The sequence below is a fragment of the Xiphias gladius genome, chromosome 1, assembly GCF_016859285.1.
Source record: "Xiphias gladius isolate SHS-SW01 ecotype Sanya breed wild chromosome 1, ASM1685928v1, whole genome shotgun sequence".
Lineage (NCBI taxonomy): Eukaryota > Metazoa > Chordata > Actinopteri > Istiophoriformes > Xiphiidae > Xiphias > Xiphias gladius.
In genome coordinates, this window is record NC_053400.1 from 3067084 (window position 1) to 3093827 (window position 26744).

The following is a 26744-nucleotide window of genomic DNA, read 5'->3' on the forward strand; positions in this document are numbered from 1 at the left end:
GGAAACAAAATAACCACATCACAAGCGTATGGTACAAGACAGGAGAGCCAACTCCTCACGTAGGGAATTCAGCAGTCCACCTACATCTTCAGGACAAGGGATGCTCATTTGAAGACATCAATGTATACATTTTGGCCAGAGAAGACCGATTGTTTGAAAGAGGAGTTAAAGAAGCCATCTATGCCATGCTGGAACAACCATCACTATACAGAGGAGGTGGTTTACAGCACTACTTATAAGCCACTTAAAATGCAGTCTAGAAATCCCTCACCAGTCACCTTAACACCCATTTACACCATGACTCATGTGACCCTAGCGACTCGTCCCATGATGGCCGGGTGGGTCAACGACTCACCTGTGACCTCAACAACTCAAGGTGTTAACGACCCCACAATATGTTAAAGCCAGGGAATCCCCACCAGTCAATTAGACCTGAAGAATCCTTTCGGATGAGAGGTGAAACGTCTTCAAGAACGTCCAGCAAGTCCAATTGCCTTGTATATTACTTAGAAATACCATGACCTCGATGTCTAAAAATTTTCACAGACATGATGCCATCACTTGGCTGAAAAAACAAAACAAACCTATCAGACAGATCGCAGATACTTCAGGAATGACCTAATCAACTATTTGGTACGTTCAGCAACACTAAAAGGCCTGCAAGACCACGGAAGACAACTAAAGCGGATGATCACAAAATTCTTTACTTGGTAAAGAAAAACAGAATCTAGCCAAGTGAAGAACCCTTTCGAGGAGGTAGGCATATCATTGTCAAAGTCTACAATCAAGAGACGCCCTCATGAATGTAAATACAGAGGGTTTACCCCAAAGTGCAAACCATGGGTAACACTCAAGAAAAGAAAGGCCTACCCACTTCTGGAACAAGATTCTTTGGACAGATGAAACCAAGATTAACTTGTACCAGAATGATGGGAAAAGAAGAGCATGGAGAAGGACACGATACCAGATCATCTGTCAAACATGGAGGGGGCAGTGTTATGGCATGGGCATGTATGGCTGCCAATGGAACTGGGTCACTGGTGTTTATAAATGATGTGACTTTTGATAGAAGTAGAAGGACAAATTCTTAAGTGTACAAGGCTATACTATCTTCTCAGATTCAGCCAAATGCTTCAATAAGCACGCCAGACAGAGAAAACAAAAAGTAGACCCAGACCATTAAAACAACTATGGAGGGTCACACCACAACCGTTTCTCTTACAGTAAGTGTGAATTAACATTTGTTAAAATGGGAGCTGAAACCAAAAACTCTTTGATGAATGTCAAAACCGATTTAAAACACTGGAAGTATGGATAACCCTCAACAGTCCATCATGTGAAAACTACTCTGCTCTGCTTTTGCAGCTTATTTCAACTTCACCACAAAAGAGCTGAGCTGCCACTAGGAAAGGAAAAACAAATACTACGTAGCTACAACTGGGTCACAAATAATGATTATTATTTCATAAGAGTAACACATTTTACTTAACACCAGTTAACTTAGAATTACCTTTCTGTGACCATAGTGTTGACAGTTGTATATCTTTTTCACAACACACATTTTGGTATGTCCTAGCAGGAAAAGCACAGGTGTACTTGATAGCATTAAATATGACTGCATTCTTTTTAGGTGAGCTAGTTCCAGGGTTCTGCCACTGTGTATGTGGGCACACTGAGATAGTTTACTGGGACACTTGAAAAAAAGTTCCAACATGCAAGCAGACTGATGAACAATCAGTACTGGCAATACTTCCTCTACCTGTCATGGAGTTTTCTGAAGTGCTAAGCTGTTCCCTTAGCTTGTCCACATCGTCAGGGTGGACCTGTTCGTAGAGAGTGCTGCCAAACCACTCTGACTGGGGCTGGTTTAGCACTGGCGTCACCGAGTCCGACACATAGATTACCCGGCCCGTCTCTGCAGCAACCACAAACAGGAAGCCATCTGCCGCCTCCAGGATCAGATGCTTCAGTTCCTACAGGGAGCATAAAGGTACATGAGCACACAGACATAAACCCACACAAATAGACACGCACATGATTTTGTTTGACTTCATGTGTACGTGTCCAATTACTTTTTGAAACCCTAAACTTTGGGCATTATGGGCTAAAGGGCTATATCTCCCATACAGTTCTTGCTGTATTAATGTAAACCTACTCAAATTAAAGCTGAGACTTCGCACTTTAATGTAGTATCCATTATTTTATTTGAAATTACATGTGCTAAAGCACAGAGACTGAAGAACAAAAAATGTGTCAATGTCCAAATATTTACAGTCTGAACTGCACATAGGATGGTCAAGCATGTGGAGAAAGAGTATAAATATTCTCGAAAAAGAAAGTACCTGGAGAGAAGACTTTCATCATCCATTGAACAGACACTGAAAGGTTTCATCCATGAGTTTCAAACAAGGTGTTTATGTGTACAATATCTATTTTGATCGAGCTCTTATTCTGATACAACAAATAATTCTACACAGTGTCCCTGTTATGATTGGTTTTTGGAGTATCCTGGTTATCAGTTGTGCATGTCAACATAATGTCTTGGTTTCAAAAACCTAGATAAGCGTTTCCCCCAAATCACATAGGGAGTCCCTGTTTTTTGAGGGGATTGTTCTGGCTCTCCAGATGGCCGTCCAAAGTAAGCATTTCCACGATTACTTTGTGTTGATCAATTTGTAGGAATGTGTTTTGATTTTGATATTAAAGTATTTTTTCTGTTCATTGTCAAAAACAGTATGATTCAATGTGTTTTTTAACAACAACAAAAAGTGCAAGGCACGTGAATATGTTTTATATTTACATGTCCTCTATGAGAAAGCTGTGGGTTTCAGAATAGTACCTGTTCAGTGAGAAAGGAGGGCTTGTAGGCCCCATCAGTGGACGTGTTCCCAGTGCCCCTCATGGATTTCATATGGGAGACAGCCATACGCAGGATGGTCAGCTTATCAGGTTTTCGGGCTAGGGCGCTGCAGGTAGGGACCATGTCTGACAGCTCAGTGATGTACTGGGTCATTTTGTTGCGCCGGCGACGCTCAATCTCACTGTGGTTCTCTCTGCAACAAAAACAGAACAGTTAGACGTTTGGAGAGGCTACAGACTGGTAACCACTACCCAGCCTTGTTTTAATAAATGATCAACAGCTATGATGCATCTGATCATAATTTCTCTCCTATACCTCTCCAGTCTTCTGACCATGATTCATATCATGTTTTGTCAATGTCCCTAAACTGCAACCTATGATCTGTTTTAGTCTAAACTGAAACGCTATCGGGATAATTGTACCATCGCATCTCATTCTTAACAAGTTTACACTATATTGTCTGGAATCTGTAATAAATTTTCAGGATCAACATTATGGAAAGACAAGTAATGCTGAATAGCTGAATAAAATTGCTTGCCAACTGCATGTCAACTGCTCATTTTTATTCTGAGATGCATTTCAGGGTTTGAGTTTCCCTCTGAGGGAAAATACGTTCTTACAACAATGCAGGTCAGCCAGCAAGGTCTTTTATGAGAAATTTTACTTTGATTGAGGGGACTTTCCTTCAGGCAGCAGGAGGGACACACAAAACTGTGCCCAAAGAATGCTTTTGGAAAAAGGAAACAAAAGTGAAAGGTTGCATCCATTGGTCTCAGCCTGAGACAAAATCTGCTGATAATTTACAAACCGAGACTTTTCACTGATGTCTAAAGCTGCAAATACATTTTTGCCTGAATGTCTTAACATTTTGGGAAATTTTCATGCCAAAGATAAATAAATTAAAATCCCCAAATGTATGTTTCCCCTCACGTACTATTACTATTTATAAAGGATAACAATCCAAATAACACTCTTCTAGTTATGTTAGCAACTCCATCAGGCAAGATGCAGCAGGCTTAGCTGCATGTTTCACAGCTGGTGTTTTCAGTGCCAACACTGAGAATTTTCCTATGCTGTGTTCAATTCTCCTGACACGTGGCACCAAAACAACATCTGGTGAATTTAGCTGACTCAAACAACCCCACTGTACGTACCATTCCTAAAAGACTGCCATATAACTGGTTAGAAATAGCTTAATTTCTGTGATATTATTTGCTGTTAGTAGATTGTCATGTAATTTACTGGTGACATTTGTACACCTGTTGACTAAACTACTCCCTCATCACAGTGGAATGGTTTTTGTGGTCTGATAAGAACTTTAATATTGATGGCAAACACTAAATGGCAAATAAATTATAACTACTAATAATTATTTCTGATATATATATTATCCTGATTCTTTTGGAATCATTTGGAATCACTTGTTAGTATTTCACTTTGTTCGGATCAGAACAGGTGTGAAGTGTGCAGGTTGTACAGCCTGTTGATCCCTGAGTCAATGGAAAATCCTCTGTGTCCCCAGCTGGCTAGGCCTACCTGGCGTATTTCTCCTTATCCCCACCAGGAATCTGATCATCATCATACCTACAGAGAAGAGAGGACATAGCATGTAACGCTATGTACATATATACAGCTGAGAAGCATCATATAGCATCTTCACCATCCATATTCTTAACATGCAATGGTTGTTACATATTAATGAATGACAGTAGATGGTTGAAAGTTTGATGGTAACAACATCGGCAAAACTGGACAAAACAGGCTGTCAAAACTATGATTTTCTTACATTCTGGGTTTTATTTTCAGAATCGTGGTCATCATTCATATTGGTCATATTAACTCCCAAACTTAACTGCTGACATCTTTGGACGAGGTGACATCACTAACTAGGGTTTACAATTGTAAAGTGAGTAAAGCAGCAACACAGGGGGGTCAGACAATCAGACAAGTTTTAAACACACTCAGGTTTACCTGTTTTTCACACTGAAATCGACAATCATAGCACAATAGACATTGGTTAACCTTGGTATATAAGTGGTTGATAGTATACCTAGGTTAATCTTTTAAACAAACCAGGTTTGTTTACAACCTTCCTGATTGTCTGACTATTCATATGCTGCATTAGTAGACTATGGAAGCAAATAATAGCAGTAGAAATTTGAGTCTCATAAGCAACTGAATATTTAATTGTAAAAAGTAACCTCTACTGAATATTTAATGTTGAAATGTACATATCACATTAAATTCACAGCAGTGAAATATTTTGATTTTGAAAATCATCTTTATGAATTCATGAATTGTGAATTTGAATTTATTTTTCTTTCAAATTTCAATCAGGTCATTAGCATTCACAAACTCAAGCAGAAAATTCAAGTTTCAAATGAACCCAAAACTTTAAGTTGCTCAAAGTCAATCAAAAATCAAGTCAAAATATAGGTTGCTAAAATTGGACTGCTTAAATTCAGACACCAAAAAATGTGACAGGATAGAGGAATTATTGGGGTGATTGCTTATCCTTAGAAATCCAGATGTCCAAGTTTGAATGTTATGTTTTTGGCTATCTTTGGGTGGATTTAATCAGAATCAGATCTGATTTTGACCAACTTATATGGTTTTTGAATATTGAACACTTGAATTTTTATCTCTATTAGTAAACCCTAAAAAAGTACTTGTTTAGTGCATGACAAAATACATGACAATAGTTAACCTTATCTACTGATGAAGGCCGTGAAATGCCGAAAGCTCCTGAAAAAGCTGATAAGTGGCTCTTTAGCTGAAATCTTTTTGTCAGACTTAAAATCTTGTCCTTGAAACATCACCATTTGAAATGACCTAATGATAAGAGAAGAATTTAAACCACAAAAATTCAGATGGATTTTTACCAAGGTCAAATATATCAGTCCTACAAAATTTCAACTTTTAACCCCTACAGATATTCAGTAGTGGCTAATTTTTTACAATTAAGTAGTTCTCAGTTCTTTTGAAATTATTTTAGCTATTATTTGCTTCCATACTATGACCCAGCATCCATAGATTTCAGCAATGAGTAAAAGTAACCATAACTTAAGTATAAAAATAAGACCTAGGCTATAAGAAAAGCACTATTTTTCTTTAACGTTTCCATTAAAATACAGGAACACTAGTTGGAAAAGGGTAGAGTAACTCCTCCCAGCAGGCCCCTAACGTCATTAGAAGCTGATATTTGGTTTAATGTAGGTTGTGACAGTAAGTGTCCAAAATTCAATGTCAGGACAACTTTTAATGACAACATCAATCTGATGTAGAATACTGATGACAGCTAGCATTGATATTTTGTTGGTTTTAAGTTGTGTTGTTAAATAACCAAAATCCAACAGCTTCTAAACATCTCATTCCAGCGCCATGTTGACAAAGAATAGCGACATTCTAGTCATGAGGTATGGTGACCAAAACCGAACATCTGCTAAACTTATATTAGCAATGTCAATTAGCAAATGCTGGGATTTGACATCAAACCGATTTTCATTTCCAGCAGAAATTTGGAAAAGGCTGTCCAACTACAGAGTAGTTAGAGTCCAGCGTCTTTCTGACATTACACTGACGTCCGGTGCCAGCTGGGCATCTTCAAAAAGTGAAGATAAGGCAAACCAAAGTTAGAATCCAGAGAAACTGTAATCTATGATATCCTGGTGATTTGCTGCCTGGAGTTTTTACACTGTCGATGTACAGAAGAGTCCTGTTGTGTGTGTTTGAACTTTTCCATCTCAGCTGTCTTTATACTTTGCTGATGTTACATCCTAAAAAGTGCACCACAACCCCTTCCCCTCAACACCCCTAAAATACTGTGGATTGGGTCAACTCTTCCTTCTGTTCCAATTTAGTCTCTGCGCAGCTGTGCATCACTGTATGTCACATACTGAGAAGCAGGGTGAACGTAAGCCACTGGCTATGGGAGACAGTGAATGATCTATTTTATGGAAATAACATATGTGCAAAGTGTATGTACAGTGGTAAACCCCTTGACAGTATGAAAACAAAGCTTTCTTGTAGCCAAATAAATCATACATGTAATGCTGCTGTCCATTATTAGGAGTGCAGTTCCTCCTGTGTTCAGCAGAGAGCAGCTCCTCCTTCAAACTGTCACCACTCAACTTAGCAGAAACAAATCCTCTGCCATGTTGCCAGCTCAGAAATAAAACACTTACTGTACATCCTACATACAGTACTTACACACTATACAATATGAGAAGAAAGAAAAGAAAAACAAGTTGAGATAAATTAAATGTGAGAGGACAGTTGAGATGCAGTGAGAGAGAAAGACTTGAGTCTCTCTAAAAAAGGAATACATAAAAGCACTGTATTTTTGATGGAGGGAGAGAAAAAATAAGTCATGAGGTGTAGACTCAACAGTCAATGTTACAAACATAGGGTATCTGCAGGGTTCTCATTTGGGACTTTTTAAGACCTTTTTATTGCAACAAGAAACTAATCTAAGACCAGTTTAAAACAAAGGAAAACCAATGTTCCAGCCTTACATTACCATTTTTGAATTTTAGTGCAGTAAAAAATGAGATCCAACAATCTTAATACATTCACTTCACCACTTTTAATTTATTGCACCCGCGGATACCCTGAAACAGGAACTGTGTGATCTTTGTGAGCTAGTTCTAAAACATTTCAGAGAGGACCAGTGCTACCTACTACGATGTTCTCACCTTGAAAATTTGCTAGGTCCCTCTCCATCTTCGTCATCAAAGTCCATTCTGAGAAACAACCACAGGAAAAACAGTTACTGCTTGTATCAGACTGAAAGCTGACAGTGCTCTCTCATCACTGAATTCCCTGTGTTTTCTGGCAAAGCAAATATATAATATCTATGTACAGCAAGTACTTTAGACAGCGGTAGATGTAACACATTAGTTTGAAGCAATGAAGAGTTTCCTCATTCGGTTCTGCTGCTGCAAAGTTGTGTCTGCTGACAAATTAACCAGTAGATCAACCAACAGCCCACAGGCAAAAGTGATGAGTCATTTCATTGCCCCACCACTGGGATCACATCACTGTGACGCAAGGTTTGAAATCAACCATCTGTAACAGGAGTTTGCCATAGTGTCATTATAATGGGATTAAAAAGGCACCATTAGTGGATCTGAAAAAAACAATTCAGGAGCAGGCATGCAATAAGCAAGCACAGTATACAAAAATCTAATGAAGAGGGTATTTTAGCATTATTTGGCTTTGCAATGTTTTGAGATAATCAAACTTTGCTTAGAAGAACATTGTTAACAAATGTGCCAACACTGTACAAAGAACACTGCAGTATAACAGCATTTTTAGGCTTAAAAACTGTACAAATGTAGTCTAGCAAAATAACTTAACTGCATACCTGACTGTAAATGAAACAGAAAAGGGTAATGGAAAGCAGATCTACATGACATGGAATACCGCGATGCAAACCCAGTTTCTCCAACCATGTTTATGCATGCATCTCAGCTCCATTACTAAATGTTAAATCACTACTGAACCAGTCCAAGTATTTCTTCCTCTACCGCAGAGTCAAATTGAAAAACTCTGATTCGGGTACAGCCCTAGTTGACACAACGTAAATAATGGTCAAAAATAAGCACGCATGTTTGAGTGTTATCAAGCTTACCAGGCTTTTCTGACCCTTACACATGACTTCATGTATGTGTGCCTGTCTTTGAGTATTTCAGAGAAACCATCATGCTAGACAACTATTATGACGCCACTTGTTCACCACTGCCCCGGCTAAAACAAGTGAACTATGATGACTGCATCAACTGCACGGATACAGCAGACTCGTACTGCAGTGAGGACAGACAGAGTTAGAGCAAAGCTTTCCCTCACATCGTAAATGCGTCTGAATTTAACAAACAGTCGAATGTTCAGCAGTGGAAACTAACTTATTTACACTTCTAGATGCTACTTTGTTTTAGTTTTGTATTGGTTGCTGGGGCAGCAGCATCTTGACTGCGGACAGTAAGAAACTTAACAGACTGATAAAGAAGGCCACCTCTGTTTTGGGATGCTCCCTTGACCCAGTGGAGGTGGTGGGCAAAAGGAGAATGATGGCTAAGCTATCATCCCTGATGGAAAACATGTCCCACACCATGCAGGATATTCTAACAGCACTGGGGTGCTCCTTCAGTGACAGGCTACTTCACCTGCGGTGTGTGAAGGAGAGATACTGCAGGTCCTTCCTTCCTGCTGCTCTCTGACATTACAATTAGCAATGCTCCCAATAGACCACTCACACCAAAACTGACAAATCCACTCATGTGCAATATCAATGTAAACTATATGACCTCAACCACTGAATCTGTTAACTCCTTAATTTTACTTATTTTTAACTTATTTTACTTATTTGGTATTTATTTTAGTTATTTTGTTAATTACTTTTGTTTACTCATTTTTATTTTTGATTTTTACTGATGTTCTTGCTATTATCCCCGTTGCTGCTGTAACTCTGCAAATTTCCCCACTGTGGGACTAATACAGTATTATTCTATCTCTTATCTTTCAGTTTCAGTCGGGCATTGGATGGAGTTATATTAAATACAGGGAAACATCACTCCATGTAATGATGATTTCATCCTTCGCTCAACTGTTACTTTGTCTGCAGTCTTTTATCATGCACGTGCGTACAAGTAAAAAGCTGATTACAAACCCGGTTACCCATATGCAGTATATGGTAGAGAAATTGGAGTTCTTAAGGAGAAATTTAGCTGGAGAAATCAGGAGTCTTTACTCCCCTTCCAGAATGACAGAAACAAAGTTTGTCATTAATATAACATTTAAGAAATAAGCTTACCGAAGAACGCAGACGGTACCTGGTTACTTAAGTGCATGTAAACACACTAAATGGTGTTATCAATGTTTGCAAATGCAAACCTTACTGGATTAGGATCATCACTGTGCCCATTACTAAATGATTTCACACATCCTTTCTTCATCCTGCAATTTTATTTATATAGCACCAAATCATAACAGAGGTTATCTCAGGGCACTTTTCATATAGAGCAGGTCTAGACCAGACTCTTTATAGTTATAGTTAAAGAGAGCCAACATTCTAACATGAACAAATGAAACCATAAACCAAGCTAACTTGATTAAATCTTGTGCAGAGAGCTCAGGCAGAACACATTGTATACATTATCTACCTGACGGCTTTATGCACATTGGGAGCAACACTGCATTAGGGGGGCAAAGTGGAGAAGTTTCTGTTGTCTTTGGAACATTTACTCAACCACACACACACACACACACACACACACACACACACACACACACACACACACACACACACACACACACACACACACACACACACACACACACACACACACACACACACAGTAGTTGTGAGGTCACTCATTGACATAATGCATTCCATAGCTCCCCACCCTAACCTTACCCATGACAACTAAATCTCTAAGCCTGACCCTTACTCTAACCTAAATCTAGTTCTACCCTTAACCCTCAAACCAAGTTTTAGCCCTGAAACTGTACTTTGAAGTTGTGAGGGCTGACTAAAATGTCCTCATTATGCCAAAATGTCCTCCCAATTGTCCACACAACCATGGAAAGACATGTACACATACAGAAGCACACACTCAGCTGAATAAATAAAGCAACAATGGCATAGACATAAACAGTACATCCAGGTCTATATTATTTATTCATGTTAACGTTGGTCTAATGCCTGTGCATGGGTTAAATGCATTGCTTTGGCCTATGATGATTAAATGTACAAGGTACTGAACTCATGTACATTGGCCCACATATACACATAAACATACATAACATGTCTGAAGCAGCCCCTCTGTTTTTCCACCTCATTCCTTTAATACTATTTTCAAACAAATGCAGAAACTAAAAATTCCATTTACAGATGGGGTTCCAATTTAAGATCATTTTCTAAGAACTGCATCCAAACTGAAACACCAAAACAAAAGAGAAATGGTCGTATCACTTTTTCTACTTTCTTTTTCCATTGGGCAATCGAAGAAACATGCTTTACCATCATTACCTCATAAGACGAGCAGTTTAAGATCCCAAAGCATCCCCACTTTTTTTATTACTAGGAAAAGACATAGATCAGTGGGACCTGCATCCCTGTTGCTTTATGGCAGCAAAAAATACTGTCAAGATTAGAGCTGCAATGATTCATCAATTAATCAACAGAAAATTAATTGGCAACTATTTTGATAATTGATTTATTGTTTAAGTAAATTATCATGCTTCTACTAAACTAAATAGCTTTGAGTTTTGGACTGATGGCAGGACAAAACAAGACATCTGAAGATGTAACCTTGGGTTCTAGAAAATTGTACGAGGCATTTTCTGCTATTTTCCGATGTTTAATACACCAAACAATTCATCAGTAAATTTGTAGTGCAGTGTAAAAGTTCCTTTGAACAAAATGAGTGAGGAAATGAATTACATAAAAAAGGAACCATTTTAATCCTAATTTTCATTTACTGATTTCTAATGCACATCGTGGCTTGTAGGGAAAAGGTCAGTTTGGAGAAAAGTGTGATTTGAAGTCAAATTTAAATTTCAAATTTTTGTTGTAGCTCTGTTTCAATGTTTAAGTGTCTCCCATTATTCTTTAATAGTTAGTTAAAGAATAAGTTCTGCAAAATGTCAAAAAAAAACTAAAAATAAAGACTTTTCATGGTAAATCACAAGCATTTAGCCATATATGATGTTCATAGTACATACTAATTCATGGATGTTTTCCCATCAAAATGTGAACTAACAAGCCAAACATTAATTTAACATTAGGCTGTTGTACATGTAACACAGAGATAGTACAATAAGTAAGACAGTCTAAAGATATCTAAATAGACGCAATGAAGAAAAATTGCCAGAATGTAGCCATGATTCAGGGAAACAAAAAACAGGAATCCAACAACAATCAGCGGTAGCTTGCAGCAACAGTCCCAAAGTGTCCATCGTTGGCCAGTGTAAGGACTGAATGCTGGAAGGGCAGAGAAATAGAGAGACAGAGAGAGCACCTCCTCTTTTGCGACTGAGCTGCCAATGTCACCTAAATGATTTCATACTGATTAATATAAAACTGTTTTTAATCCTTTTGTATAGAATTTTACCTATACCAGATAGTTGATGCAAGACAGCAAAAGGAAAGACATGGACAGATAAAAGAGCATTAAATGAAAATATCACCGCAGATTCAATCCACAGACACCGCAGTTACATGGTATATGAATGAAACCCTACTATTTTCTTAATACTGCAACACCCTAGGCTGCTCCCAGTGACTTATATAAATGTACCGGTGTAGAGACTGAATGCAATACTAAATTTCATCATGGTTAGCACTGCTTTTATTATCATGAAAATAAACAACCATACTTAACAAAGACACGGCCAGTTTCCATGATGAATGGGTTCTTCAAACTCGAAAAAAATAAGAGTTTGTAGAGAGTTCTAACTCTCAAACGATGCATGCTGGGAAGTCTGCTAATATGGTACTTTTGTTTATTTAAAAATTAGTTTGATGAGTTAATTAACTTGGAATGAGCAAAACCTACATATTTACATTAGACTAACGAGAGCAGATCAGCTGATTCCACTGTATGATGTTTTAAAGTGTATTTTTGTCTCGTGGTACCAGGCCTGAAAAAACTAATCTAACACTGTTTCCCCAATAAACAGGCTGTGATTACTGAATAAAAGAACACTGCCAGGTCGTTAATAAATAACCTGTACCAGGATGCCTGTTATCTAACATTAGTGTCTACAAAGCGTGTAGATGCAATTTTGCAAGAACGAGAATTTGGAACCTGATGATTCTGGAACATCCTGAACAGGCAGGTTAGCTGTCACATCATGCACAGCAAAGGGATATTTATGTTACTAAATATTTTAGTCACAACAGGATTAAGCAAGCAAATACTATATGGCCTTTCCATAACAAATGCTGTATAGGACCCAAACAATTGCCTTATCAGAGAAAGAACAGATGTGGAAACAGACACCTGTTTGTTGTTCCCTCTCAACAGCTTCTGGGACACTTCACCTCGCCTTAAATACTACTAGGTCACAATGCTCTCAATGTGACACCTTTAGACCCATGTTTGATTGGATCTGTAATAAGTTCAATAACAAATTCAATAACAATAACTAATCACAACATTTAACAAACAGGAATATCTGATTTTAACAAACCTGGAAAATTTGTTCTTTCATGTCCTTAAAAGTAATGTTTTTTGCTCAAAAAAAAAGGCCATCCTCATTTGTGACCAAGTCCAAAAGGAAGTATGAAGCTCTCTAGCTGCCTCACAAACATCATCTTGATATGAGTGATTGACATTTTGTTCCCTCCAACACTGCAATGAGGTTGTAAGAAAAAGTATATATAACTTAGGCATCTAAATTCTACAGTTCAAAAATGTCTCTAGCTACCTTCTGTGGCCCAGAACTTAATCAGCTTCTGGGGACTGTTAGGTGTTATTTTCATACACTGCTAAAAAAATGGTTTGAACCCTTACCGTAGAAAATACATCTGTAGTGGGTAGTTTCCACAGCAGGTCAGCAGTGAAAATACTCACCCTCCTGATCTCCTCTTGCCTCCACGGCCTGGCACGGCTCCTCCCATCCTCACCTGGCCAGAACCAACTGCTCCCGGCATCCCGACTGTCCCTGGCAACTCACTGCCCATCTCTGGATGATACAACAGTAACAATAAAGCAGCAGAGGGTTAGCAGAAGTAGCCATCATATAGGACTACCATTAAACTTTGAGTGTTTCCCATTTATAGCATTATTTATATGTATGTTATTACATTTTCTGTTTTAATTTCTGTCTTTGTACAGAGGGCTGTCTTTCTGTAACAGTTCAGTGCAAGTGCAAGTTCAAATGCAGGTTTCAACCAACGGTAACTCTTTTCAAGTGTGGTTCATCTGACAAATATTGAAATAGATGTAAAAAGTAATTTTAAATCTTGCAGTTCTGCTCACGTCCCTCTGTTAAGATCTCTGTCAACATTGATACCTTCACTGATACTGCTGGCTGTTTATTTCGTCATGCTACTCTGGTTCACTTAGAACACATTAGAAAATAGTTCAAAAAGGAAGGCTTTACATCACAATCAATTAAAATTATATTTGGAACTATCATGATTTACTGTTCTCATGTCTTCAGTGAATAGTAATTTCAATTTGCCAACATCTTGCACGGTGGAGTTTTTGAGCACACATTTTGCTATGAACAGATGTTTTGATGAGCTGGCCACTGTTTTGTATTCATCTCCTGCTGCCCACATGGATGCACATGTACAACAATCTCGATAATTATCAAAAAAAATTCCCACAATAATTAATAGAAACCCATGATTAATATTTGATAAATGTGTCTGTTCTGCATTTGGGTCAACCCTCATCTGTACGATCACTCTTGGCTAAAGCAATAGGCTTACGTAGCTGACATGTTTAGGGCCAAAACATATAAAAACTGTTAATAAAAACACAAAGAAATGTGCAGTTACAAACCAGCCAATTACAAACCAGCAAACACAAACTGTAACCCAAAATTACTAAAAATATGAATAAGAGCTGCAATATGAAATGTAAAAAAATGTGATTTGCATTTAAAATCACAGTTTTTCATTTGCGCTTCTAAGATTTTATTTTGCTTCTCAATTCTTCGTGTTTCTCAAGTTTGTCTTTGTGCTTTTCAGTTTTTCTAAGTTTGGACAATACGGTAAAGGACAAATGTTCCAGGGGCGGGGATTCTCTCTGCTGCTCTTCTATTGGTTTGATAAGCTGTCAGTCATATCCTTCAAGAAACTCTGGGAAGTCACCACAGAACTCAGATGCTATTGTAGCAACGTGATGTGTAATATTCGTGGCGGGCAAACCAACAAATAAGAAACACAAACCAAATAAAGGCAATACAAGTCGTAATTTTAGATGCGTTCAAATTTCTTTGGATTTTGCATTGTAGCTCTTTGCCATGTTTTTGATTAACAGTAATTTTGGGTTTCAGTATAGAACCATAGACACCTTTATTGGATTTATTTAGGATTCAATCCTAAACTGAATATCCCCCTTGAGCTTCAAATTCAAGCGGTAAATTAAGAGGTACACTGAAGTATTCTTAAACATGTTTTATTTACGTTCAATGTTACTCACAGCTCCAATACCCAGGGTTTTCCCTATCATTATAAGACTTAGGTGCAGCACCTAAGAATTTTCCATTACAACAGGTATTCTTTTTAGTGAGTGTTTTTGAGTCCATCTATAGTAAGTCTTTCAGAGTTAGTTTGGTTCAGTCTACACCGAGCTACATAGTGAAGCCTGAGGCTCAACTGTAGTTAGCAGCCTGGATGCAATATTCTGTCTGATGATCATTTAGAAATACACACACATTTTCTTACGCAGACCCATTTATAAGCTTTTATTCAGTAATGACAGTGGTAAAATATGTGCTTACTGTTCCATTCGATTTAAAGCCACTGTGTGGCATCAACACGCTGTGTGTCATTATGGCTGAGAGGAATTACACTGCATGCCAATTCAGCCTCCATCTTCCCTTCATATTTCCCTCTCTTTTTCTCTCACTGCCACTGCATTATTTTCCTCCTCTCTCATCCAAAAAAATCCATTCTATTTGCCTTGCTGTTTTCCCCTGCATCTCCTTTTTTATTCACCCACTCACTCATTCAGCCAGATGCAATGGATAGGCCAAACAAACCCTCCAGTATGCCCCAGTGCACCAAGTAACATAGTGTAGTTAATATTTTATACAGTATGCATTCCCCCCCTTCGTCTTTGCTTCCAGAGAAACAAACACACTCACACTGCATTGAAGGGCCTTCCAAGAAGAAGTAGTCCATCATTCATTTATGAAGTGGGTATGAGTAACACACGGCTCTAAACTAGCATAATCTGATGAAGAGACAGCTTCATCTGACAATAAGTGTGGTCATTCAGCCTGGCAGAAACAGCACACACACACTACTGACTTTCTCCTGACAGTCTAAACAGGCACTCTATCACATGACTAATGTACAACCCATGGTGCACTTCACCATTCAAAGTGTTACACAATAAAAGATACATTGGCTTTTTAAGAGAGTCTCACACTAAATTATAAGAACATTACAGCCAAAATCATCCATATGTCCCTAGTAGGGCTGGGAAATTAACGGGTTATTGACGGTAAAACAAAGAATTACAATTTCCTAATTATTCTCCAATGTCCCCTTTAGTAACTGATTGGCTAAGTCGTGCACGTGTCAAATATATGTCAAAAAAGGCACATCCAAATATGGATTTCTTCAAAGTCCTTTTTTTTTTTCTGTGAAATGTTAAATATTTTTTAGATTTATATTTTTTGTGGTTGTGGCGTCCTTAGATTAAGTTTGGCTGGGGATGTCTGTTGCATTTCATTCCTCATCTCTTCCTGACCTTATTCCCTGTCAACTCTCTAATGTGATTTAAAAATGCCCCAAAAACACTGTATAAAACTATCCCGTCAAGTTTGATTTTTGGGAACCAGCTAATCTCTCCCACCATATAAAATTGCACTTAATCGTTATGGCGTGTCTACACAGGAGGCAATCCAGCTGCATTTTTCATATATATACACACACACATACATACATACATACATACATATATACATATATACATAGGAATATCGATTTTTTTTTTCCCAACAATTTTTTTTTTTTCCTGATCATTCCGGAATGATCAGGAATGATGTAATAGGGTACACTCCTACCTGACTGTTTCAGGTACTCACTGTGTCACTGTCTCTCTGCCCAGTAATGCTGAAGTGGTAGCAGGGAGCACCAGAGCCAACAGTCTTCCAGCTTGCTATAACTGGATAAGTCGACAACCCCTTTACTTCTTTAAATGCATGTCAAGTGTTTTAGGTTTTCTTTCGTGCAGTGTCTTAAAGACACACAGCTACAGTTGATCACAAGCCTTAGTCACATATACATTATTCAGACAGCCAAAAGCTAAAAAGCCCTGAGGTCAAATGCATTAATAAGCCTGTTGGGAGACCAGGGGGGAATGTTGCGTACTTTCTCCTTTTCAATCACTTAACTCCCTCGGACAAGGTTATTTCTGTTCTCTCTCTTCCCTGTCATTCATTCTTTTTTCCCTGTGGATATCTTTCCCCCAGCCACTAGGTCTATCAAACAGCCTGAGGACATTTATCATTCAAAAAGGTCAATTAATAATCCAAAAGGAATACACACACAGATACACACAGACATACAGTATATTCCAACTAGTTTCTTTATGACTTAAAAAAAAATGTAACCAACTAAATGCAAACTAGAGCTGGATGTATAATTAGTAGGATGTCACCACTGTATATTTATAGGTACATGTTTAGCAATTACTGAGCTATCCATTCAAACCTCTTTTACAGTGTTGAATTCCTGTTTTTTCTTTTGTCTGAAAGCATGTCTTTGTAATTGTGCTGCTGATTACATAGGCCAGGTTCAATAATGTCCAAATGAATAATTCCAAGCAAATGATTTGTTTTACAGATCTGTAGAGTTTTGTCTAATGTGATACATAACAAGGGAACACAGCTCACTGGACTGGAACACCAGTTCACGTTTATATTAACATAAAATTTAACACACATTTTTCATATCATGATAGCCTGGAAAACACACCAATCGGCAAGCCTATATTTATTTGCTCTCGCAGATGGCTCTGGCCCCCCTCCCGTTCAGACAGATTTCCATCCATCCTGAGACAGATTCGGCCAATCACACCCACTTATCTAAAATAGGACGGTGTTTTATAGAATAACTGACAGAGGAGCGCCGCTGAAGCATTTTCAATAACAACAAAGATGGCTGCCGCTGATGTGGAGAGGTCTGTTGAATCTGCTATCGTGACAGTATTAAACGAACTGGACGGTATATTTTCTATAAGAGATTAACAAACAACTGCACTTACTGCGTCACACGTTTTGTTGCTCTGATGGGTTGTAGGTCTGTCCAATTGTTTCCAGAGGCATTTTGGTCTGCAACCATTAATAATGCCCCTTGGTAATGGAAAATAAAGTGATTCCAAACTTTGATGAGTGTAAATACCTTTTTTATACAAAATCCTTTTTGTAATATCATAAGTAATAAAACAGCCAAACTCCTCGAATGCACTTAAGCCAAAGCTTTGCCTAACAAAAAAATACAATATGAAATTGATAAAACTGGGGCTGCAAGTAACAATCATCTCATGATTTATATTATCGATTGATCTGTTGATTATTTCTCTAATTAATAAATTGATAAGTCTGTAAAATGTCAGAAAATAGTGAAAAAGGGCCTTCATAATTTCCCAGAGCCCCAGGTAACATGTTTAAATGCCTGGTTTGTCTGACCAACAGTCTAAAAGTCAAAGGTATTCAGTTTACTGTGATATAAAACAGAAGAAAGCAGCAAATCCACCAAAATTGATAACCTGGAATCAGAGAATGTTTTGCATTTTTGTTTGATTAATGACTTGAATAATTAATCGGTTATCAATATTTTGTGGATTAATTTTCTGTTGAGTGACAAACCGATTAATAAGGAAATCATTTTGACACTAAAAAAACACTATAATTTAAATCAGAAAATATCTGAACAAAGAATAAACAACAACCTTTTTCTGCTGGCTATCAGTACTTTCAGTTTTTTATACATACTGCAGTTTGATCTGTATATTTCATGGACCTGAAATCATCTTTATCCTCTCTAAACACGCAGCCCTCATTAGATCATTTCACTTGCCATGTTTCACATGGTCTTACACCAATTGGATCTGGGTGACGGCCAGCTGGAGATAATCCTGCAGTGACAAAGCTTTCCCACAACCCTGGGTATCTGGTCTGCGGTCAGCACACCTGAACGTGCGGCCCATCCCGGGGAAACAGCAAGGCTGATCACAGATCAGCCGGCTAACTTTATCCTCCTATGGCTACAGCAGCAACAGCAGCAGGATTAGGCATGACTTAATTCCAACTGGGTGTCATCACCGGATAGAGGAGTTGCACGTAGCTCTCACTGCATGCTTCCGCCAAACATCTGAGTGGGTCATTTAATTAAAACAAGCATAACATGAAAGGGATAATAATTAAAGCAGTAGGTTTGTCCCTGGCCTGGAAGGTTTGGTGCTCCTTCCACAAGATATAAGACTCTTATATGCAATGACTGACTCACCGCCTTATCTTTAAACAAGAGAAAGAAGACAGATTTTGTTTCGTCTTCTCGCAGTGCACTTCTTTTATCTGACAGGGTTATTTTCTCATCTGTTCATTGTTCATTCACACAACACCTCATCTCAACACTCTGTATGCAGCCAAGGTGCTAATAACCATCGAATTCTTTATTTATATTCCCTTTTCATTTACATCGCCAATGAAGTGACACAGAGCGTGAGGCAGTGAATGGTTGACCTGTTTTCATATAGAGGTCTCAGAAACTCAGAGACTCTTTCCTCTACACAAGAATAATTACTTTGCCACTCTTTCCCAATTTGGACTGATCCTTTTGGGTTGTTTTTTTTTAACCCCAATAGTTAAGTCCTAATAATATTAGCTGATAATATCTCAAAATGCTGAATGATAACTTTAACGCATGTTAACAGATAGTGAAATGTACAGAACATTTTGGACAGTTACTTAATTCAACTGTAATTCATTTAATTTATTGACATGACATTTCACTCGTTCACATTAAAACGTTTAACTGCATTCTTTGAATACAGCATTATTATCACGCTCATTGAAAACAAAGTAATAATTGATACAGAATAATTGTTAAACATTATTTACTGAAGTTGCACGGACTAATCTGGAGCAAAGAGAAATAAAATGTGATTCTGTTAAGGTACATAAATTCAAATTTGACTGAGATTCATACTTTTCACTGTACAAGCCTGTTCCAGTAAATTCACATGAGCAGAATCACCATTAGCACAATCAGCAACTCATCACGCCAGACTCTGTTTAAAGATGGAACAATTCACACTTTCTTTGTTTACCCAGAAACGTACATAGCACTCAGAGCGTCACATATGACTCGTTACATACTGACATCGAATTCTAAATCGACAAGCACGCTAACCACTAAGGACCACGTATTCAATTCCATCCAAACTTGTATAACTGATTCGCACAATTCTCGATTTCCCTCCGCGATAAATGATCCAGTCAACAGCAGGAGCGTAGATACTGAAAGTTTAAATATAATTCAAATACGCATTGCTTGGTGTCACGGTGGCTAGATACCAGATTGCAAAATGACTTTAAAGGAATCATGATATGTTTGCTATATTCTCTCCGGTACGTACCCCAAACCAACAGGAAATGTCATGTCACATTGATAGAGTTTAAAATACGGTTTGGCATTTGTCTCCGTCCGTGAACGCGGTATATACCAGGGCGACCATATCTAGCGTTAAACGATTTCTATGTGAATAGGAATCAACAGGCGATGAACAGCGAAATACAAATACAAGTGACACTTTCAGCCTGCTCCCCCTTTATGACAACAAATGTTAAGATGTCTTCGATTTAACACATAACATATGAAGGGCAATGCGCTACAGCAACGATATGCAAAATAATCTTTTGTATCACAGTGACGAAAGCGAATGGTCGGCGAAACGAACGCATTAGCCTAGCTTTACTGAGCAAAACAGGAACAAAAATACAATACTTAAGGGGCATAAATACATGTAACTACACAACAACCACGGCGTTTTGACAATTGGCTGCATAAGTTGGCCGTAAAGCTGTGAAGAATAGCTGTGTTGTCAACTGCGGGTCAGTGGGGGAAGGGGAATGGATGCTTGAGCCAGGCTTAGGCGGCCTGTCGGCGCTTCGACCCTCTTCAGCAACGGTCCGAACAAAACCCTGCGTCCTTTTCTGTATTCTAGACAGCGCTAGTAAAGGTTTTGCTTCGTCCTCACCGACAGACTGCTTACTTACTTACCGGACGGGTTGACCGCGGCGGGAGTTGCCATGTTTCCTCAAAGGAGAAAAATAACAGAACGGCAGCGATGGAAATGACGCACAATACGGCTAGAGAGCCCCCGCGAGAGACCGTCTAAACTCCGCGGGATTGGCACGCGAGGCTCGGTCCAACCGCCTCACATCCGTTAACGCAGAGGAAAAAAATAGTCTGGATTCAAAAACTAGCAAAAGTGTGTTTCTGTGTGGAATATATATATAGATATATATATTGTATATTTAAGGAAAATTTCCCCAGGACCAGACTTAATAAAATGCAAGATGTCTGGATGGTAGCACCGCGAGATTTTAGGGTTGCTTGAATAAATTAATTTTAAACAAATACAGTGCGACTACTGAGGTGATGAATGTAATTCAAAGATGCGTGTCGTTTTGAATGTAATGTTACATTATGTTTAAAGTTTAGATGGCCGGGTTGTTGAGTTGTTGGTGTTAAGCTATAACTTTTTAACAGTGATTCCAGTCCACTACACTGTGTTCTGCCCCCCTGACAGGAAAAGCTCTCCAGTTGTGGACCACTCTACCCACTATTGGTGAGCTACTGGAGCAGTGTGGACTAACTCCTTGCTCAGGGTGACATCCGCTCCGACCCTCTAACAGTCACAAACCTTTGTTCACCTCATAAGACCCAGTGTTCATACAACCCATACCAGTGTTCTAAGATGTCAGCAAAAAAGAAAAAAATTTAGTAAGACTCTCTGTAAAGTAATGGTTTACGAAGGGCTTATAAATTGCAGTTGCTTAATGTCAAAAGTAAAAGTACTCATTATGTAGAATAGCCCCTGTTAATGGCCCCTTGTAGGCTAATGATTATATAATTTAATCAATATTATTGATGCAGTACATGTAAGCAATGCTGTAATGATGTCAAAGGTCAAGGTGGAACTAGACTATACATTTGGATGATTTAATCCATAACAATGCAGCATATTTTAAAAGCTGATATGTTTTGTATGTAAAATCTTCATATGAACCGTTACTAGCAACTATAGCTGTCAAATACATGTAGCATTAAAAGTACAATTCTTTCTTCTGTAATGTGACAGAAGTAAAAACTGGGAGGCTATAAAATGGATATACTCAATTACAAGTATCTTAAGATTGTACAGTACTTGAGTAAATGTTAGTTACTTTGCACCACTGGGCTTTATTAATTGTTATTAGGTTATTTAATATTGCTTTATAAGACATGAATAAGAACATCTTTTGGGTTGCCAGGTTGTGAAAAAAACTGGCTGGTTCTTATCCTTTTTTATATGGTGATATTGCAGTTATAAATGGTGGTAGTCCATCAATAAATGCTTGTGGGTTTCACACTTTCTACTAGCCACAGTATAAGTAGATTGTCTATTAACCATCAATAAAGTAAATACTTACAATTTACAAACCCTTTATAATGGGTGATGTATTAGAAAGTAGTATCGTAATCTTATGATAGCAGAGAGATGAAGCTATCATTTTGTGATAGCAGAGAGATGAATATGAAAAATACTCAAAGTCAAAATGATATTCATAATCATATTATGAACCAGACGAAAACCCTGTTAATACATAACCAGTAATGGTTACACTAGGATCTTCCTTCTAATCTAGAAACGTACACATTAATTTCTCAATCACTACTGGGTTATTCTGTTAGCTCCAATATAGGCAATATACTGTAGTTATCTCAGATCATGGTCAAACACCATAGACTGTGTTTAAATATGTACCTTTACTAAAATATATTTAAGAAGAAATCCGCTGATGAGAAAGCTACTAAATTACAGGAACTTAAAATACATGAACCTTTATATTCTCAAACTAAAGACAGCGCCATGCTGAACAAAATAATTACCACTAAATACCAACTAAATAAATTGACTCATAAGATAGGAGCGTTTGCCCCATTTTGAACCAATCAGACATACTGGGAAATGGGCGAAAATCCAGTTGGCTGCAGGCTTACTGCTTAAACCAACAAAACAGTATGAATTATATAACAGGTCAGATGGGACTATCTCTGCTTCCTCTAAGCAGATAAATGACAGTTTTAAATCATTCTATGATACTCTTTATTAATCACAAGACAAACAAAAGTTTGACAGCTTTTTTTGCTGATCTTCACCAACTCTCCAATGGTGACAGAGACTTTTTGGAGGCACCGATAAAAATAGAAGAATCTCTCAGGCAAATGAAAGCATGCCACTTAATAAATCCCCCAGGTTAGATGGCCTCCCTGACAATTTTCACAGTACATCTTAAGATATTGTAAGCTCTTTATTGCTTGAGGTACTGTATATAATTATGCATTTAGGCTGTGACCAAAAGTTTCTGCAAAGGTTCTTGCAAAGTGTTTGATAAAGGTCATTGGAAGCATAATCCACATAGACCACTCCGACTTCAACCCAAATTGTTATAGTTCTGATAATAGTAGGTGACTGGTCAACCTAAAATACCTTGTATATGACTCTGTTCATCCAACAATAACTTTGTCGTTAGCTGCAGCCAAAGCCTTTGATTGTGTTGACTGGAGTTACCTCTTTGAAACACATGAAAGGTTCAGCTTTGTGAAGAATTTTATTACATTGATTAGAAATTGTTAGAACTGATGCTACTTATGCTTGTGTTTTAACATATGCTCTCATATCTCATTTATTCAAGATAAGCACAGTCCCTTGGCACAGAAACTAAGGTATAATACATATATTCATGAAAGTACTGTGGGCAGTATTCATCATAAACTTTTACGGTATGCATATGATACAATATGTTATGAATACTAACACAACCAAAAAAAAATCTATACCCACTTAATTAAACTGTATTGAGGAATTTACACTATTATCCAGATATTGCATAAAATTAGATAAAGGTATGCCTATATTTGGTTATTAATTATTATTTACTCTCTTTAATCAGTAGAAATTGTGTTGGTCTATGAAGGACATCAAATACTTGGGGATTCTCCTGACTCCTGATTAGAAAGATATGGTCCGAGAAAATATTAACCAACTACTTCAGAAAATGAAAATCAATCTTGATAGATGGGCCAAAATTCACCTTTTGCTATGGGAGAAAATACACTCTTTTAAAATGATGACTGACCCTGTGATGTATTATATTTTATTCCATCTCCCTTTGAGTGTCCCTGATTCCTTCTTCAGATATTTTAATTGATTTTCTTTGCGGGAACTCACAGCATTGTTTAGGAATAAACAAACAAGCTTTCTGTGCAAGCTTACACAAAGAAAGGGTGACCCTTCCTAATTACTTCCACCAAGGAGGTAATATTTCCACCCATGTCTGTTTGTTGGCTTGTTTGTTGATTTACTGAATTTGTCAGCAGTATTACACAAAAAGTAATGAACTGATTTGCTCCAAAATTGGTGAAGGGATTCAGCATGGGTCAGGGAAGAACCCATTAAATTCTGGGGCAGATCTGGATCATTTACTATGAATTTGAATTTTTTTCTCTGAAGTCTGGTCAATGTTTTTTGACACTGGCCTTGGCACATGTATGCGCTCTACTGCGCGCCATTCTAGTTGGTTTGTTTGTTTGTTTATTTGTCAGCAGGATTTCTCAGAAACTAATGATCCAATTTGCACCAAACTTGGTGGAGAGATGGGGCAATTGCCAGAGAAGAATCCATTAATTTTTTGTTGCAGATCCAATTTAAGGGGCGGATCCAGTATTTTTTTTCTTCCCTTTTCTTCCCTTTTCCTTATACATATTGCGAGATAGGGAATTTTTTGCCTCGGTGGAGGTATGGAGGTACTTTACTGAATGCCATTCTAGCTTTAAATTGTACTACTGGGCTATCAATGTAAAGTATACAAGAGCATGTAAGGAAGGAGCTGTAAGCTTAGTTGGTTCCAGAAAGAGACTGAAGTTTGAGGTGGATTATCTCTGTGATCTGAGCTATTTGGCACAAAGTTGCTACAACAGAAATATTATCCAGTTATTACTAACAGTAATACTGTGGAATAAACTGCATAGAGCTGGCCTCTGGTACTTTTTTAAAATCCCATCAAGCACCCTTGTGGAAAAATAATCAAATTTTAATTAGAGATGAAATGGTTAACTGCACAATATGGTGAAAGGCTGGGATTAACTATGTTTTGGACTATTAAAAATAGAGAGCCAAGAAAAGTAGTATAAGTGAACCCTTTGGAATTACCTGCATTTATTTCTAAATTTGTCTTAAAATATGGTCAGATGTTCATCTAAATTACAATTCTAAACAAACACAATCTATTTTAACTAATAATAATGTACAAATCTTTGTATAGACAGGAAGGAGTTCATGCTATTTTTTGCTAACCGTTTACTTACTTTTTCAATATTAGCAAAGTGGTTGCATTCTTTCACTTTTGATCCTCATGTGGCTCAGCAGTGGTTGCAGATGGCAGCAGGTCCCTCGATAGCAGAACAGTGCTATTTACATTTGCAATCGGCATTTTTCACGTTAGTGCTATTTTAACTACATGCTCGGCTCCAATATCTCCGGCTTCTGGAGGGGCAAAGACCTCCACCGCCAGAGAGCCCTCTAGCATAGTTGCCTTGCGGTCACTTAGCAACTCCTGCCTTGTGAAGTTACACTTTAATCACATAAATTTAAAGAATTTCCTTATGAACTGAGTCTGGCTTTGATTGCTTGCAGCTTTAAAGAGAATAACAACAATTACAAACACAGGTATATTAATTTCTGTGATTGTTCAAATACATTACGGGAGAAAAAAAATCATGTACAGATGCATAATTACATTTACAATTTCAGACAACTACTGCAAACTGTATAATTAACTGTAATTTGTCAAACATTTTATAACATCTGTGAAATCCCAATGCCATTCCCTGTATTATCTTTGAGGTAGTTTCACATAGTACCTTCAGGAGTCGGCGTTCTTGTAGATATTGGAGATGTGTTTGGAATCCCTGTTAGAATAAGAGAATTTTAAACCTTTTGCCTCTGCTCTATTTCACTAAACCATACCTGGGGAGCTAGGATTTCTTCGGACATGTGTATGTTGAGTATGGGCTCCAGCTGAAAAGGACAACAAACAACAGTCTCAAGTCTGCCTTGAATTGTCTAGAAATACAGTACGTTTACTTAAATTAAATGTGGGGATATTCAGTGCTTATGTTAAACATTTACAAGTTTTCATACATTTTTAAAATATGCAATGATGTTTTTAAAATATGGTCTAAAACAACCTTCATCAACATTTGGAATAGGTCAAGTATGATTTATTCCAAATTATACTTGACTGTATGATTTGGAATAAGAACATGTCAAAAAATGGATCTATACTTTTGAAAATTTGCTCCTGCACTGCAGCAGCCTGTGATGGGAATGCTGCAGTTGAAAACAAATGCACAGTCTGACATCATAGTCTCTCCGAGGAGGAGGAGAAAGTAGTGTTATATCATGTGGATTATTGCTGTTGATAGTAGACTATCATTAGTATCACAGGTATCTTCAATCTTATAATCACTCATTCACCCTATTTAAATGGAGAAAAGTTCTCATTGTTCAGTTTGGTATCATTGTGTGCATCATACTGAACATGGACAAGAGAAAGAAAAGAAAAGAAAAGAAAAGAAAAGAAAAGAAAAGAAAAGAAAGAAGAGTTGTCTGAGGAGATAAGGATAAGAAGTTTATGATCCATGGAACTGTAGGGAACTGCCCTGGACGTGGCCGCAACAGGAAAATTGCCCCCAGATTTAACCAAAGGACCGAGTGAATTGTTGAAAAGGACCCAAGGAGAACTACAAAACCGACACAAGATGACCTCAAAGATCAAGGTCCAGCAGTGTCCAGTCGTACCATACGTCGAATTTTGAAAGAGAAACATAAAACAGCCTGACTGGAGGTTGCTAAAATGCATG

The 26744-nt window shown here is 37.8% G+C and overlaps 1 protein-coding gene across 3 annotated transcripts in view; it reads right to left on the bottom strand.

The window, feature by feature from the left end:
* The window catches only part of arnt2 (aryl-hydrocarbon receptor nuclear translocator 2), a 94860-nt gene extending 73743 nt beyond the window's left edge, over window positions 1-21117 (bottom strand). The window contains exons 1-6 of one of the 3 annotated variants that reach the window (XM_040154876.1): window positions 20835-21117; window positions 13438-13549; window positions 7555-7602; window positions 4397-4444; window positions 2840-3053; window positions 1760-1973 (exon numbers count right to left, since the gene is read on the bottom strand). In XM_040154876.1, the coding sequence (XP_040010810.1) occupies window positions 1760-1973; window positions 2840-3053; window positions 4397-4444; window positions 7555-7602; window positions 13438-13549; window positions 20835-20865 (667 nt within the window). In that variant the 5' untranslated portion in view covers window positions 20866-21117. Of the gene's footprint in view, window positions 1-1759; window positions 1974-2839; window positions 3054-4396; window positions 4445-7554; window positions 7603-13437; window positions 13550-20830 lie in introns of all 3 variants that reach the window. The other 2 variants (XM_040154957.1, XM_040155038.1) reach the window with 2 other exon arrangements.
* Between the last annotated feature and the right edge of the window lie 5627 nt (window positions 21118-26744).